General features: G+C 30.9%; 1 protein-coding gene across 2 annotated transcripts; it reads left to right on the forward strand.

Moving 5' to 3' along the window:
• LOC119662051 lies at positions 1–839 on the forward strand. Of its 2 annotated transcripts, none has more exons than XM_038071594.1 (3): positions 1–115; positions 183–526; positions 596–839. In XM_038071594.1, exons 1-3 carry the CDS (start codon positions 109–111, stop codon positions 728–730), a joined length of 486 nt encoding a protein of 161 aa, XP_037927522.1. In that variant the 5' UTR covers positions 1–108; the 3' UTR covers positions 731–839. The 2 variants fall into 2 exon arrangements, with proteins under 2 accessions (XP_037927522.1, XP_037927521.1); XM_038071593.1 differs by having other exon boundaries at positions 1–118; positions 596–838.
• Positions 840–15,789: the final 14,950 nt, after the last annotated feature.

Genomic DNA, 15,789 nt, shown 5'->3' on the forward strand with positions numbered 1-15,789 from the left:
AAGAAACATTTAGATATCATAGCTAGTGAGAAGACGAAATTTTAAAATCTTAAGTGGTGTTCGGGTGATATCCGTAAATTTATTTTTTACCAAATTTATTGTTTTAGAATGCGTCGTTGTAAGTTCAATAAGTCGAGAATATCTTCAGAGACTTTTTCAGAAATAAAGTATTCTCATTTTAGCTAAAACTTCGAAGGTTTCGACTGAGGTCGGTGGAGAAGTCACAGATGGTTGTTCTAATGGTGTGAGTTCCATGCGAATTAATGCTGGCGCAGTTTTTGAGCGTGGTGATGGTGATTCTAGTCATCAGGGACGTATAAGTATTGGCGCTGGGGAACACCTAGGCGTAAATGTGCAACATGAAGTTCAAAAAGTTGTAAGTGTTAAAGATGATGAGCAAGGACGTATAAATGTTAAAGCTGATAAGCAAGTTGGTGTAAGTGCTGAACATGTAGATCAAGAAGGTGCAAGTGTTGTAGGTGATGAGCAAGGACGTATGATTGTTGAAAATGAGGATTTAGTACGTGTAAGTAAATTATTAATCGTGTTGGTGAAAATGATTTTAATAAATTAAATTGGTATATTATTTTCACAGCCGTCACGTGAACATATTAATGAAGCACGTCTTAAAAAACGTAGGGTCCTTCAGTCTGGTTCGTCAAAACCCACTTTGTGCTGGATACATACATTAATTTCTATTATCCTCATCATTATACTATACTTGACATAGAAACTTACACTTTTGAGAAAGGATTTTTAAAAATGAAAATTAATTAAAATAAAGCGGAAAGGTTCACCTGTTTTTTATTATCATAAATATATGAATGTAATACTTAGAAGTTATATTATAGGTACAACTTTGTTATAAGATCGTAACAAATATGTGTTGTTTTTTTTTTTGGAGATAATATAATACATATAATTTAATAATATTAATGGTTATATACTATCACACAAGAGTATTCACATGACATATAACTAAGGTAATACTCTTTATGAATTTTCTAAAGATGGACATTTAATGGTTGAGCCTGTTATGGCACTAAAGAAATGCATACAAACAAAAAATGAATCAAGTTTTTAAACTGAATTAACAACCAATAGTATAATATGGAAATCCTGATATTTAGAAAATTATAGAACATTAAGTGATGTAGATAAGGATACAAGAGCAAGGATCAGAAATTCTATCAGTTGCTTTACCTACGATAATTATATCAACTCTGGGAATTATATTCCAATAGCATCTAAATTAGGATATTCATCTTTCACGAAATACCAATATAATTTTTAAAAGTGCTGTTTATATTATTCGGATATTTTAAAAACCGAAGTTATTCGATTATCGGAATATTAGGATAGCAAGGAAGTCTCCGGATTTAAAAAAAAAATCTTTGCAAATCCAAAGTTCTGGAATATTCGGATTTGCAATTATTATTTGCAGTGAAACTATTCGGAGACTTTGTAAGGAAAAGTTGAAGGGAGAGCAGCATATGCAAATGAAGTGCATGATTTATTTTAAAGAAATTATATTGATAGAAATATGAAATTTTATATAAAATACATATGTAAAAATTTGATAAAATTAACATTTATGCATTTATAAACTTTTTATTTTTATTATTGTATTTGAACGAAGATTATTGAATGAAGAACGACTAGTATATAGGAACAGTGTCAGTATTATTGGATAGCCTTGGAAGCTTCCGTTACAAAGGAAAGCTACCGAAACTACCGAAACTTTTTATAATTAAATTGTGTTCAAAAGAGATCAGTCCAAAATCTGTCGGCGTCAAGGAAGGATTTATGGTTATTCAACTAGTAAATGAAAAACTTCATTCATCTCTTTAACTATTTGGTTAAAATGTTATCTATTATTTAAGTTGATTTGTGCTTTCATATAAATATTTGAGTATTTGTTTATCTCTATGTTTATTTCACGATTCTTTTAGTTTTTCATTTGAAACAATTCGAATTATTGAATATGTTTGAATTTAGAAGATATATAGAAGGTATATAAATTCATATTAGCATAAATTTACTTTTAATATATCTCGGTTCTAGATGAGTGACCACCCCTGGTAAAGTGATACAATAGTCTAAAGTATGATCACAGAACTTAACATTTGCATTTCATGCCGGCAGCTTGCAAGTCGATTGTCTTGCTAAAATTATTTTTATATTATCGTTCAACAAATAAGTATACATTTTTTGTATGGTACTGTATTTTTTTAGAACGCGTGCCAGTGCCACTTTTTATGGAACATTATGGTTCGCGTCATAGACGAGTTAGCACTAGCATAAATTTTGAAAAAGGAAAACAAAATATGTTAATAGGTATTCCAACATGTTTACTACTTATAGCAAGTGAAGCCATGCACCCCAAATCCAGGCTCATATTGAGCGGAGTCAGCCCAAGTAAGAACTACGTTATTTGAGGCAAATATGATGGCTGACTGATGGCGGACATTGAATTGAAGGCAGATATGCCGAGCTGCTATGTATTCTTAGAATCTTTCGACCATGACACTTTAATTTATTTTCTCTAGATTGCTTTTGTAGTAATTGTAACAGAATTTAAAACTTTAAGGCTAAAAAAGTGTAAAACAACAACAAAAAATTTAATGCTGTTATGGCGCAATATTAGAATTTTTAAAAAAAAATTATTGTAGAGCAAGAAAAAAATTTAGTTACACTGGGTTCAGTCGACTCTTAGATAGTTTGAGTTCACAATACTTAATTTGTTTTATAAACTATAAAAAAAATTGTAATAATTAATACAATGTCTACTAAATATTATATATTCACGTATACACAATATGTTAGTATAAGAAAATTAGTAATGTTCACTGAAATTTATAACTAATGAAGTACTCGTAGTATCGATTTGCACTATGGTACACACAATCTGAATATACAAGTTTAGGTAGTGGGATTCAAGAGTTACTAGAATCTTTAATGTTTATTCTATCCATTCCTAAGCATTTCTTCTTTAATATTCTGAAATCATCGTATTTTCAAAATTTTGTCGGTATAGCTTTTTGGGCATGGTCTCCTGCTCGCTATACAACATTGCACTTATCATATTTATTGTTATTAAATATTGTCCCGTGAGTGTCTATTTGGCAGACAATATTTGGCTTGTTATTTGTTGGAAGTCATATAGGTCTGTAGCGCTCCTTAAAGTGTGCCTAAATTAGAATTTTGCAGTCAAAACATAATCCATAGAGTGATATATCGATAGCGATGTTATCAGGAATCAGCAAAAGATAACAGTTCCGATTCTATATACTTAATTTAAACGAATGTTATAATAATAAATATTGATTGGAATTTTGTTGGTTTTTGTTTTTGTTTGGAAGAAAAAAGGAAGAATATTTGCGTCCACCTATACTGCTTTCTTACTGAAAAATTATTTGCCTTGGTTATATTCATGGTATTATAGATGATAATTTTCCGATAACAATCATGTTACCAGTTTATAAATAACACCAAAGAATACATTTTTAAGGAGGTATCGATCGGTGTTGTATTGCCTTTGTTTTTTTTTACTACAAACGTACAATTTTTTTGTTGTTGAAAAAAAAAATGAATTTCATAGCATTATTGTGCTGTATTGTGTATATATTGTAAATAAAAATTGAATTTGTTTATATATTCGTACTTAATCAATTTAAAAAATTTGTTTGGACTTATGTCATTATTTGATACTTGCTATAAAAATAAAAAAAGCTTAGAGAATAATTAACAATTAGAGCAGTAAAAGTATATTGAAAAGAGAGAGGTATTTCTATAAAAGTATATGTGGTTCGTAAAAATACGAAACTACAAAATTATATATGTCTGAGATGAATTGTTGATATTGTTGGATGTTGTTTTGAAGTTTTTTATTTTGCTTATACATATATGAGATCAAAGAAATTAATAGATTGAGGTAAATATAACTCATAAATACTCCCAAACACTTTTTTGTTGTCTTTTTCTTACAAATTATATTTTTACTGAATATTTTATTTAGAAACTAATGACGTTTTTGATTGGTAATCTGGTTTCAATTTAGATTTACTCTAGAACTGTCAAATTTTGTTGCGCAGTCGAACATTTTTAGAGTAATCTAATATTTCTGTAGTAGTGTTAGCAGACATATATATTTTTCATAAATACATAAATCGTATCAAATCACGTCTTATTTATCAAGTTACACAAAACAGCTATTAATTGTAGGGTAAGCTTGCTTCTCTGTCAAAATATCTAGAATGTTATAAATTAATAATCAGTGTTATAGATTAATCTCGAGTCTTATATAGATTCACCAATGGAATATGAAAATTACACTAACAGTGAAACTCGACTAAAAAAGTTACTTCCGATTCATCAATAGAGAATGCCATAAGAGAATATGATAAAAAACTAAAAACTTTGTGGATAAACACGATTAGTCATCGCTTCTAATTTGACAGGCACGGACTATAAACTAATTAAATAAAATTCGATTATTTCCAAAGATCACTGATTAAGAGTACTTGGCAATACTCGAAACAGCGTTGTATGGTCAGCCAAATTTCCATAAATTAAAAATAAAAAATTTTTGTCTTTGTCCTTTCTTTGCTATTCGAATCCGTCTAAAAACTAAAGCTTTGACAGACTTACCAACACGGCGTTATTAAATCTTAGAATGGTTACACGTTCCTCGGGGAGGTATGCAGATCTGAGGTCAATTATTGCTTAGTCTGATGAAGTGATGAACAATAATCCAGTCAAGGCGTAAAGAAGGATTTTAAAAATACCTCGAGTTAAGAAAGAGTAAAAGTGCTCAAGTGCACTGGCTCAAATAGAAATAATAATAAATAAAGCTTTGAAAATAATTGAATATTATTGGGAAATTTAATCTAGTATGCTAGTATTTTAATCCAGACTTATAGCTTATGTTACAAGTATTTTTGTTTTTGAGATATTTGTATCTTTTAACCAGTCAAGATTAATACGTTGTTTGTTTGGGAAGTTATTTTTAATTTTTACTTGAGTATTGCTGGCTACATCGAGCAAATTTTTCTATTACCGACTTTATGCTTAAGTCTCAGTGTAGGTTGACATTTTTAATGACTCATTCCCTTTTCTATTCTTAGCATTTACCTTTTCTATTCGGTTTTATTTTTTACAGATTTTCAATATTTAATGGCATCGTGGTTCTTGACATTGAAATCCCTTAAGTGGGCTTATTATTCAGTTGAGAATATATATTAATAATAAATTCTCATATAAGATTTATATTCTCAGAACACAAAATAATCAATATTCTGATTATAGGGTAAATATAAGGTATATATACCTAAGTTTATGCCAGAAAAAAAATACAGAAAGAGAAAAAGAGACGAATATCATTATTTTATACTTATTTTATCACAATTAATACAAAATACAAACAAGGTATTTATATGCCCCCATGGATCAGTGAAAAAATGTTTCGCAAAAACAACCTCGCATTCTAGGCTGTTGATATCGGTGCCGTATGGCATCTGCTACAATTAAATTCTTTTTTCATTATATTTTTATTTATTTTTGTTGAAGTCTCATTTATTCGCCCCTTTTTTCTCTGAAACAATGAAACAATGTAAAAATTATCAGTGATCCGAAGTCGTAAAGGGTCGGTATGTTTTAAACCGCCATGTACTTTGCAGTAACGCAGTGGCAAGGTTCGCTTGACGCTCGTTGTAGCTTGAAATATTATGATAAAAATTATTTTTTTTTTTCTGAAATCTTTAGTGCCATTAAATATTATTTAAAGATCATTAGCATTTGAGACAGGAAATTATTGGCAATCCATATTGCTCTTGTTGATATAATGAGTTCTCTGGGGGTTAAAATTTTATTTTAAAATTATGCAGCTGACAAATTTTATACATGAAATTTATTCTAATTTTAATGGCGTTATTTATAATTGGCTAATTTTTCACTTTAATACTTTGATATTAGAAGTCGTAATTATAAAGAAACAATTAAAAATTATTTAATGAAATTTTTTTTATCTATGAATTTTGACCTTTTTTTGGGAAAAAGTACTGTTAGTCATGACATATGTCAATTAATATCATGTTTATTCCTATTTCATATCATACAGATAATGTGTTGTCTATTTGCTTCTTTTTTTGTTTTGTCGAAATTATACATTCAATTTGAAAATGTAAAATAAGAATAAAAAAATGTTGTAAAGATTCATGATAAATGAAAAAGATCTTTTACAGAATAAAGAAAATACATTTCTTTAAATATTTCTCATTTAATAATGATGGTTTCCAAGTTTGATGGTCAAGAGATTATGCGAGTTACTAATATAGAAATATTATAGAGAGATGGTAAAGTTAATGCTTTATATTATGTTCAGGCACACCTTAATTTCGCAAAAATCTTAATTTCATCTTCCTTTCAGCGAAATTAAGTGGTTTCTTCAATACAAAATTCAGTTTTAAGGTTAGTTAATTTCGCAAAAATCTTAATTTCATCTTCCTTTCAGCGAAATTAAGTGGTTTCTTCCATATTCAGTTTTAAGGTTAGAACGAAATTAAGGAAAATGGCCTTAAAATTTTTAGCAAAAGATAAAGTTGAGATAACGAAAAAGCGACATTCTTTTTAAATATATGTCAGTGATAGTTGACTTTAAAGAAACCGAGAAAATATTTTGAAAGTATTGCAAATTTTTAAATTTAAATATAGAGAAAAAACTGTATCTGTTATTATTTTGAAAAAGAGTGAAAAATAATAACTTACATACCAGAAATCCACTAAAGCTAATAAAACTACTGAATGCAATCCTTTATAGTTATAATAATCAACTCTTAAAATTTCCAGGGCACAAATGGTGTTTGCAGCATGTAATTTTTAACATTCCAGTACTTTACCAGTACGCTCACATGCATTAGATCATATATCAAGATACCAACGTGCTGCACTCGCCACGCAAAAAGATACAACTGGATTAGGTCTAAATAGCACTGTGAACACCAGTGCTTTTTTTACACAGTAAAAATAATTGGCACGTGATTTTTGATAATTATAATTGCTTATAGTGTAATTATATATAGTGCTAAGCACTAATTATAGTGCATAGTTCGAAGAGACTTTTATACATATTATTTTATATATTTTTTTTTTTTTTTTTTGAAATCCATTTATTTATTACAATCTGTCAGGAATGAATGACAATAAGTAATATATATAAATTTAAATCGTAATAATGGTTATTACGATGTAAAAAGAAAGGCACGTATGGACTATGCCCAGTGACATATCCATATATATTTAAAAAAGTGTATTGTCTACATATACATATTTAAAATGTCTCGCGATGTTTTTCTTCTCAGCCTTGTAAAGGTATTGGAAGGGGACATCAGTTGAGTAACCAGAGGGTTAGGGTGCATATATAAGCGTTGAGCGTAATTCTTTAAAATACTTGCTATTTCTTCCTTGATTGTTCGAACATGTAATTGTTTATGTAGCTGTTCATTCGTTATATACCAAGGTGCGTTTGTGATCATTCGTAGTGTTTTAGATTGGAAGCGCTGTATAATTGCCAGGTTTGAGTCTGCTGTAGTACCCCATAATTGGGCCCCATAACTCCATATAGGTTTAAGTACAGATTTGTATATAAGCAGCTTATTGTCGAGTGACAGTTTGGAATTTCGGCTGAGGAACCAAAATAAGTTTCGTAATTTAAGACCCAAGGCTTTACGCTTTTTGAATATGTGCGATTTCCAGGTTAGCTTACTATCCAGATGTATGCCCAAGTATTTTGTTTCTAAAGCTTGTGGTAATTGAGTATTGTTTATTAAGACCGGCGGGCACGTAGAACGTTTTGTAGTGAATGTTACCTGGACAGATTTTGATTCATTCGGTTTAATACGCCAGTTTATCATCCAGAGAGCAATATTATCAAGGCAGGTTTGAAGTTTGGTGGAAGCACGGATTGGGTCACTGTCAACTGATAAAATAGCTGTGTCGTCTGCAAATGTACCGATAACACTCTCATCGGTAAGGGGAAGATCCGCAGTAAATAAAAGATAAAGCATTGGTCCCATTATGCTACCTTGAGGTACTCCTGCTTCTATATCATGAAGTACTGTAGTTCCGTTTCCATGCTTAACGAAAAAGTGCCTAGCCGAGAGGTATGATTTTATAAATATGAAAAAATTTAGAGGTAGATACAGTTTTAGTTTGAACAGGAGGCCCTCATGCCATACTCGATCAAACGCTTGTGAAATATCTATAAATGCCGCAGTGCAATATTTTTTACCATCTATCGCACTATGGATATGTCTGACAAGTCTGTGAATTTGTTCTATTGTGCTATGTTTTTGGCGAAAGCCGAATTGATGGTCAGGTATGAGTCTGTTTTGTTGGATAAACGGAGTAAGGCGCTTTAGAAACAGGATTTCCATAACTTTTGACAGGATCGGAAGTAGACTTATTGGCCGATATGATTTGACGTCTTCTGGGCTTTTCCCTGGTTTCGGTATCATGGAGATTTGTGCTATCTTCCACTGTGGCGGAATAAACCCCCTTATTATCACAGCGTTAAATAGATGAGTGAGAAATACAAATCCTTTCGGTGGGAGCTGCTGCAAGGCCATGCCTGTGATTAAATCGTATCCTGGAGCTTTTTTTACTTTTAACTTTGTTATTACATCTCTAACTTCATTAATAGTATATCTTTTAATTGGAAGTTCCAATTGATAAGGCTCTTGTAGAAAATTAATCCTTTGATTCATGACATCAGGCATATTTTGGTTATCATTTGATTTAAAGACCTGGTCCAAATGTAACGCAAATGTTTCTGCTTTTTCAATATCGCTTTTTGCCCATGAGTTGTCGATTTTGCGTATAGGTGGTTGATAGACAATCGGTCTGTTGTTCTTTTTTATGGCTTTCCAAAGGGAATATTTTGTATCACATGAAGCACTTAGTTTTTGAAGGTATAGCGACGTGCGAATATTGTTATACTTTAAAAGAAGGGCTTTAACGAGTTTACACAGTTTGTTTAAGCGAGTTTTATCCGCAGGGAATCTCGACTGTTGCCAATGTTTTCTCATCCTACGCTTTTCTTTAATCAGGTATCTAATGTTAAATGGATAATCTAGCTTAACACTTTTAGAAATTGGTGGAGTTGATTCCCATGCAGACATTTGGACACAAGAGTTGAAATGCTCTACTGCTTCAGTTACGTCAGATTCAGTTTTTAACCTGACTTCGGTATTTAGACCAATTGAAATTAGTTGACGGTAACTATTCCAGTCAGTGTTTTTATTATGAAGAATACATTTTTCCATAATTTCACAGCAGTCATTGAGAGTGATTATTATTGGCGAGTGGTCAGATGACAAGTCGAAATTGGACTTACAGGTAGTTGTTTCGATACGTACCCCCTTTGATACCGCAAAATCAATTAAGTCAGGTATTTTTTTTCTATCTGTTGGCCAATATGTGGGTTCACCTGTTGAGATTGTGTGGAGGTTGAGTACATTTATTGCTTCGAAGAGTTGACGTCCTTTTGGAGATATTAGGCGGGAACCCCATTTTAAGTGTTTAGCATTAAAATCTCCGCCTACTAGGAACCTAGGTCCAAGCAGCTGAAAAAATGATATGTACATATCTTTCGTGATACTGTGGCGCGGTGGGCTGTAGAGTGATGAGAAAGTCATGTCGCCTTCTTTAGTTTGTACAACAATGTTTGTTGCCTGGATTTCATTCTTGCAATATGGTTTTGCTTCATAATGTTTTATCGAGTTCCTTATGAGGACCGCAGAGCCACCATTTCCTTTACCACTGGGATGCATTGTGTGATAAAGTTCGTAGTTCGGAATTTTAAAGAAACTACGCGTCGTGAAATGGGTTTCTGATACTAGCATTATGTCGACCTGGTTTAATTTTAAAAATGCTTTTATTTCGATAGCATGTTTTGATAGACCATTAGCGTTCCATATGACTACTACTAAATCAAGAATTTTGTTTAGTCGTCAAGTTGATCAGTAAATTTGTCATTACTACGATTTGTTGCATCATTTGCTTCAACAGTGATGTCATCTCACAGAATTCTTCCACAAAATTATTTGGAATTGGTGAAAGCTTCTCCTCTGTTTCGCTACTGGTGTTTGACTTCACTATTTGTGCGAATGTTTCAGGTGAATGAGAAGTCGTGATGTGTTTTTTGTTTAGCGAAGGAAGAGGATTTTCTTGAATTTGTACTTCCGGCGCCCTAGGTCTTAGTTGGGGATACATTTTTTTTTTGCAGGTTTTTGTATATTTGACATCCTTTGTAGTTGGCCGGATGATTTCCTTCACATAGAACACATTTGACATCATTGGATCTGCTTTTCCTTTCGCAATTTACAGAAGCATGATTTCCAGCGCACTTGACGCATTTAGGTTTGCGGTGACAGTATCCTTTTGTGTGCCCATACTGTTGGCAGTTTGCACATTGAGGGATTTCCCGTTTCGGGTGAGGTGGTTCAAATGTAACTGTAGTATACAAGAGTTTCTTAACCAAATAAATATCCTTATTATTTAGGTTTGGTGCAAGTTCAATAATAAACATGGGGAGAGGTTCACCTGACCCTCTACGTTTAATGTTCCAAACGTTTTATATATATGACATATATATATAGATATTATTTTATATGTTATTTAATTTATTTATTTTATTTTATTTTATATTATACACATTATATTATATATACTTTGTAAAATTTTAAGGTCCACATAAAATTTTAGACATAATAAGCATAGTTTAATAATAATCCATGCATCGCAGATCAAAAATAATGACTATGCTAGACTATAAGTTCCAGTATACGCATATACTTAAATTACAAGATATTAGGCCGATTTCCTATTTTCATAAAACGACTTGAATAGTGAAGTGTGCAATTTTGTGCACCACCGCACCAAACTCTGATAATTAATATCTTTTTTTTAAGCAGTATGGTGCGGTATACGAAAACTCAGAAACGAAACTTTTACTTATCATCAGTCGCGATTGTGGTGAAACACTTAATTTGAAGACCATGTGTTGCATTTCTTAGATTGAAGATAAAATCATACTCATTGTGAGGTAAGCGAATGAGCGAACAGTCAAATATATTACGGGACACGCACTGCATTGGATAATAAACTCAACCTACTACGAAAGAATTTCAATCTATTGAATATCAACATAGTGGAGTGACTCACTTTGAATTTTCAATTGGATTATTCCATTCATCCAATATTTTATGATGATCTTTTGTTTGAATTTGACATGTAACATTCTTTATACGTTTTCTACTACAATATATATATAATTAGGTAACAATTGTAATATCATTATGTCTTATAAAAACCATCAAAAGTAATTTGATGGAATTCTTGGAATTTCAAGAATTTTTATTATTATTACCACAGTTAAAAAAAAAAGTTTATAGAATTATGTATTATTTAACATTGATCAATTAGTCCGTAGAGAAACATATGAATAATTTTTGATCATTAAAACTATAATTTAAAAAAACTTTAAAAGTAAAAAATAATATATTAATTTAATTCTTCAAATCAATGAAAAATTTTTTTTATCTTCAATAAATATTCTAAAATGTTTTAAATAATTAATAATAATTTTAGTTTCAGTTTAACAAAATCTAGACCTGTTGATTCAAACACCAGTTGACTATTACCCACTTTTAACATTTGTAGGACTGTTTAATTCATGTCCACACAGCAAAGATTTTCAATCGCAGAGGAATCTTCCGCTAATCGTAATACTGAGCAACCTAATCGCGGAAGAGCGAGTCGGAGAGTCGCAGACGATGCTTTCGTCGGGAGTAGTTGTCCGCTTATCTTACACTTCTATATGTAACGCAGATTAGCGTTAATCCGCTATTCGGAGTGATAATTTTTTTCTTATCTACTGTAGGAAATTTTTGTTAGTAAGTATCTCTAAATATAATTGTCAAAATACTATATCTATATATATGTGCATATATAAGTACAAAACACCTTAAATTATTTGAGCCAGAAAATAATTTTGAATGGATGGTTTACTAGCGGTCCATCTTCAATAATATTTGGCATAATACACTTTTAACATTTCAAAATTTGATTCACATATGGTAGTTACATTTCAGGCACGTAATGTATATTAGTTTTAATTGTGATATTATTAGTTGTGATATTATTAGTCTATTTGCTGTTTTAGTATTGTTTACAGTAATACAGAGCACTGACGTAGAGAGTATAGGAGATGAGGAGAGGAGAGGAGAAAGAAGAAAAGAAAATAGAAAAAAGAGGAGAGAAAAGAGGACAGGAATTATCATATCCAAGACATCACGCGCAGGTGGTTGTGAAATGGTCTGTGAGATGAGTATATTTTACATGTAATTTTAATATATGGTGTTCAGGGAGGTGTTATGGTCGCGATTCAACTGGCAGAAGATTGAGATATTTTCTTATTTTTAATTATATTTTATTGAACCAAAAAAAACAAAGAAAATGTTAGGAAAAAAACACATTTTTCAAATTTTATTCAAATTTTTTATATAGTCGTGTTTAGTCCAAACTGTGTCTCTTAGATGATCCAATAACAAGTCACACCCGCTACTTGAACACAAATGTCTACCTTTAGAATCTTTATTCATTCATGAAGATGGAATTGCTTGCTCTACACAATACTTTGAAATTATCTAAATGCAGAACTATTTGTAATAAGACCCATCCAGATACAGAGATATTGAGTGAAATTGAATCTGGTGATCGAGGAGGTCAGTATGTAAACGAAAGGGACTATGAAATATTGTGTTGTAGTTATAGTTGGTTCATGTTTGCTTTTTGTTAGAGTGTAGAATCTTATAGAAACATCTACTCTTTTAGTGGCATGTTTGTTCAGCTATAATTTCTGATTACCTTTTTGTATGTGCTGTATGTACATTTGCAATTATGTTTGTAAAGAACCAAGAATATCCACAGAGAGCTACTAACGGCAATTACGACAGCTGAAAGTCATACAAACGGGGTTACCAAGATTTTGTAGAAATTTGAACTTTTTTTTAAACTTTCAGTTAAGTAAAATCGATCACTTTGAGAAATTTTTTTGTTTAATTAGAGAAGACAATACACAGTAATCTGCTAAGTTCATAAGAGTTCTTCTGTTTTAATAAGAGCTTGTTTTTTGTTTTGAATACCTGTGTAATCTTGTTCGTTTTGAAATATGGAAGAATTTATTTTAGGTTCGTTTTTAATTAATCGGTACATACTACATGGGTCCGTTGGACAGCAATTATGGTGAGAGTTTCCTCTAATTTAAACCCAAAGTTTTCTAATCGTTTCTCTGCAGCTGCATTATTTCTCTGATTACTAATATAGCAGTACTGTTATAGCAACTATTTTATTGTAATGTATATTATAGTCCTGGATACAAAAGACTTATTCACTTTAAAGTGTTCTACGAATTACTCTATAGACACCTAGGATTTTTTATTCAATAAAACAAACATAATATTAATCATATAAGTTCCAGTGAATGGAAAGTTCTCTTTTATATGGATAATTTATTTATATATGGTTTGGAATCCAATCATCTAAAAGGATATTATTACACTTGTCTATTGTTGTTAAGTCAATAAACCTCGAGGCGAGTAGAAAAGCTTAGAAGTGGTTAATAGAGACAATTAAGTAAAATTTTTTTAAGATTTGGATTTTTAAGAGTTCTCCTAAGAAGAATATGGACTGTTATAACACTTAATTTTATATTGAATGAAAAATCAAACAAGAGGTGCCAAATCAAAATCTTCTTAATTAAATAATGTCATTTTCTAAGAGGAATCTGATCAGATGAAACTAGGAATAATTTTTTTGGAAATTTGAAAAAATAAATGTGTAATGTGAATTTAGATTAAGAAATGTTAATAAATAATCAACTAGCTAATGTACTTATAGTATCCCGCAGTTTTATAAAAAATATTAACTGGTAAATTCATTTAAAATCAGAATTTTGCTTTAAAAATTTCAAAATTATTTTGCAGCTGCACTTGAGTGGTGGTAGACGATGGTTGAAAGGCTGCAGGCGACAGCACCACAATTGCTGCAGGCGACAACTTCCGCAGAGAATACATGACAATATTTTTAAACTAAAGTATCTCAAGCAGTAAAATTCGATCATAAACAAAAACAAAATATTCTTAAATAATGGGTGTAGCAATAAAATGGGATATCAAATAACTGAAAGTAATTTGAAGTATGCACTCTCTTCAATACTGATAATCATGATGTTGACAATGTTGCTATAATTGTTGTTGGTGGTGCTGGATGTCTAATTAGTTAAAGGCAAGGAAGAGACCTACCCGCATTATTCAGTTTCATTTACATGAACTTGAGGGCATGTCGAAGTGCCCATGAGGGCACTGATGCCCTTGCGATGTCTAATCAAGCACTGCAGGATATTATAAGACATAAGTAGTATTGCAATGCATTTCAAATGCATTTTAAATTAAATGAATTTATATCTATCTGTTCAAGTAATATATTTTACTCAAGTGATTCTATGATCAGACAGTTGACAGCTTATTTTCGTAACTAGCCTTGTCTTCTATAAATTATAATCTTTTCTTAATTATCAATTTAATTATAATTGTATTCACATTGAAATTTAATTATTTGAAGCAAAAAAAGAAAGGAAATAATAATGCAGCTGAAATATTTAACTTAGATTAGAGATATATGTGTGTTCCTTTCGATAATAGGTTTATGATTTAGTAGCTCTTTGATCCTTATTAGAGGTTTCATTTATTTTTACAGTAAGCAATAAGCAATTATTTATTTAACAATAAGCAAATTATTTAAAATAAATTAATTACAGAAATAGTTCAATACCACTGAGATCATCTACTATACCGAGAGAATATACTTATATAACATTTATATTATATTACTTTTACTTTATTTTATATATTCCTAAACTCTATTTGGTACCTGGAATCTCTTCAATCTTCCGGTAGACTGGTCATTGTTCAGGAGATTCACTGCTAGCTCATTTGGATGCCCCTTTAGCTTTTCTATGTATTTCTTTCTAAATTTTCTGATCACTTCTCTAAATCATAAACCATAAACCTACAAAGAAGTTTCAGGTCCTGATAAATGGAGTAATTTGATACGTACCATGGAACTTTAACAATATTTCATACAGTTCTTGATTGGTGACCATTGTAATATTTCTATATTGGAGGTACTTGCAGTGCCATAAAGTTGTATAGCAAACGTACATATCGGTTTAAATATGACTTTATAAAAAAAACCTGATAATCCATACTTAATTGAAGATTTGGGCCAAAAAAGCAATACATATTTCTCGTTTTTAGGGTGAGTTATATCTACTTTGCATCTAGATATAGTTTATCTAGATAAGTCTGCGGTTTAAATGTATCCTCAGGTATTTCACAGCATCATGTTGGGAGATTACAATGTTATCTAGTCTAACTTGTGGACAGGTTTCTCTTCTCAGTGCAAGACACCCATCTATGGCAATTATTACTTCTTCGTTTGATAAAAATGATTTTCCAGGAAGAATTTTTTAAGTTTTGAAACTTTTTAAACAAGACAACATATGTTATAAGTAGTTCTATGAAGTAACTCTAAAATTTTAATTATTTACCGCCCGTACGTTTGAAGTACAAAGGCTATAATTATGCCATTAGCCTGGTTGGTGTAGAAATATGAGTCCAATTCCTTTTTGCCTAATTCCTTTCCGTAAAAATTGGTTATATATCAACTTTA

This window comes from Teleopsis dalmanni, chromosome X (assembly GCF_002237135.1).
Source record: "Teleopsis dalmanni isolate 2A chromosome X, ASM223713v2, whole genome shotgun sequence".
NCBI lineage: Eukaryota > Metazoa > Arthropoda > Insecta > Diptera > Diopsidae > Teleopsis > Teleopsis dalmanni.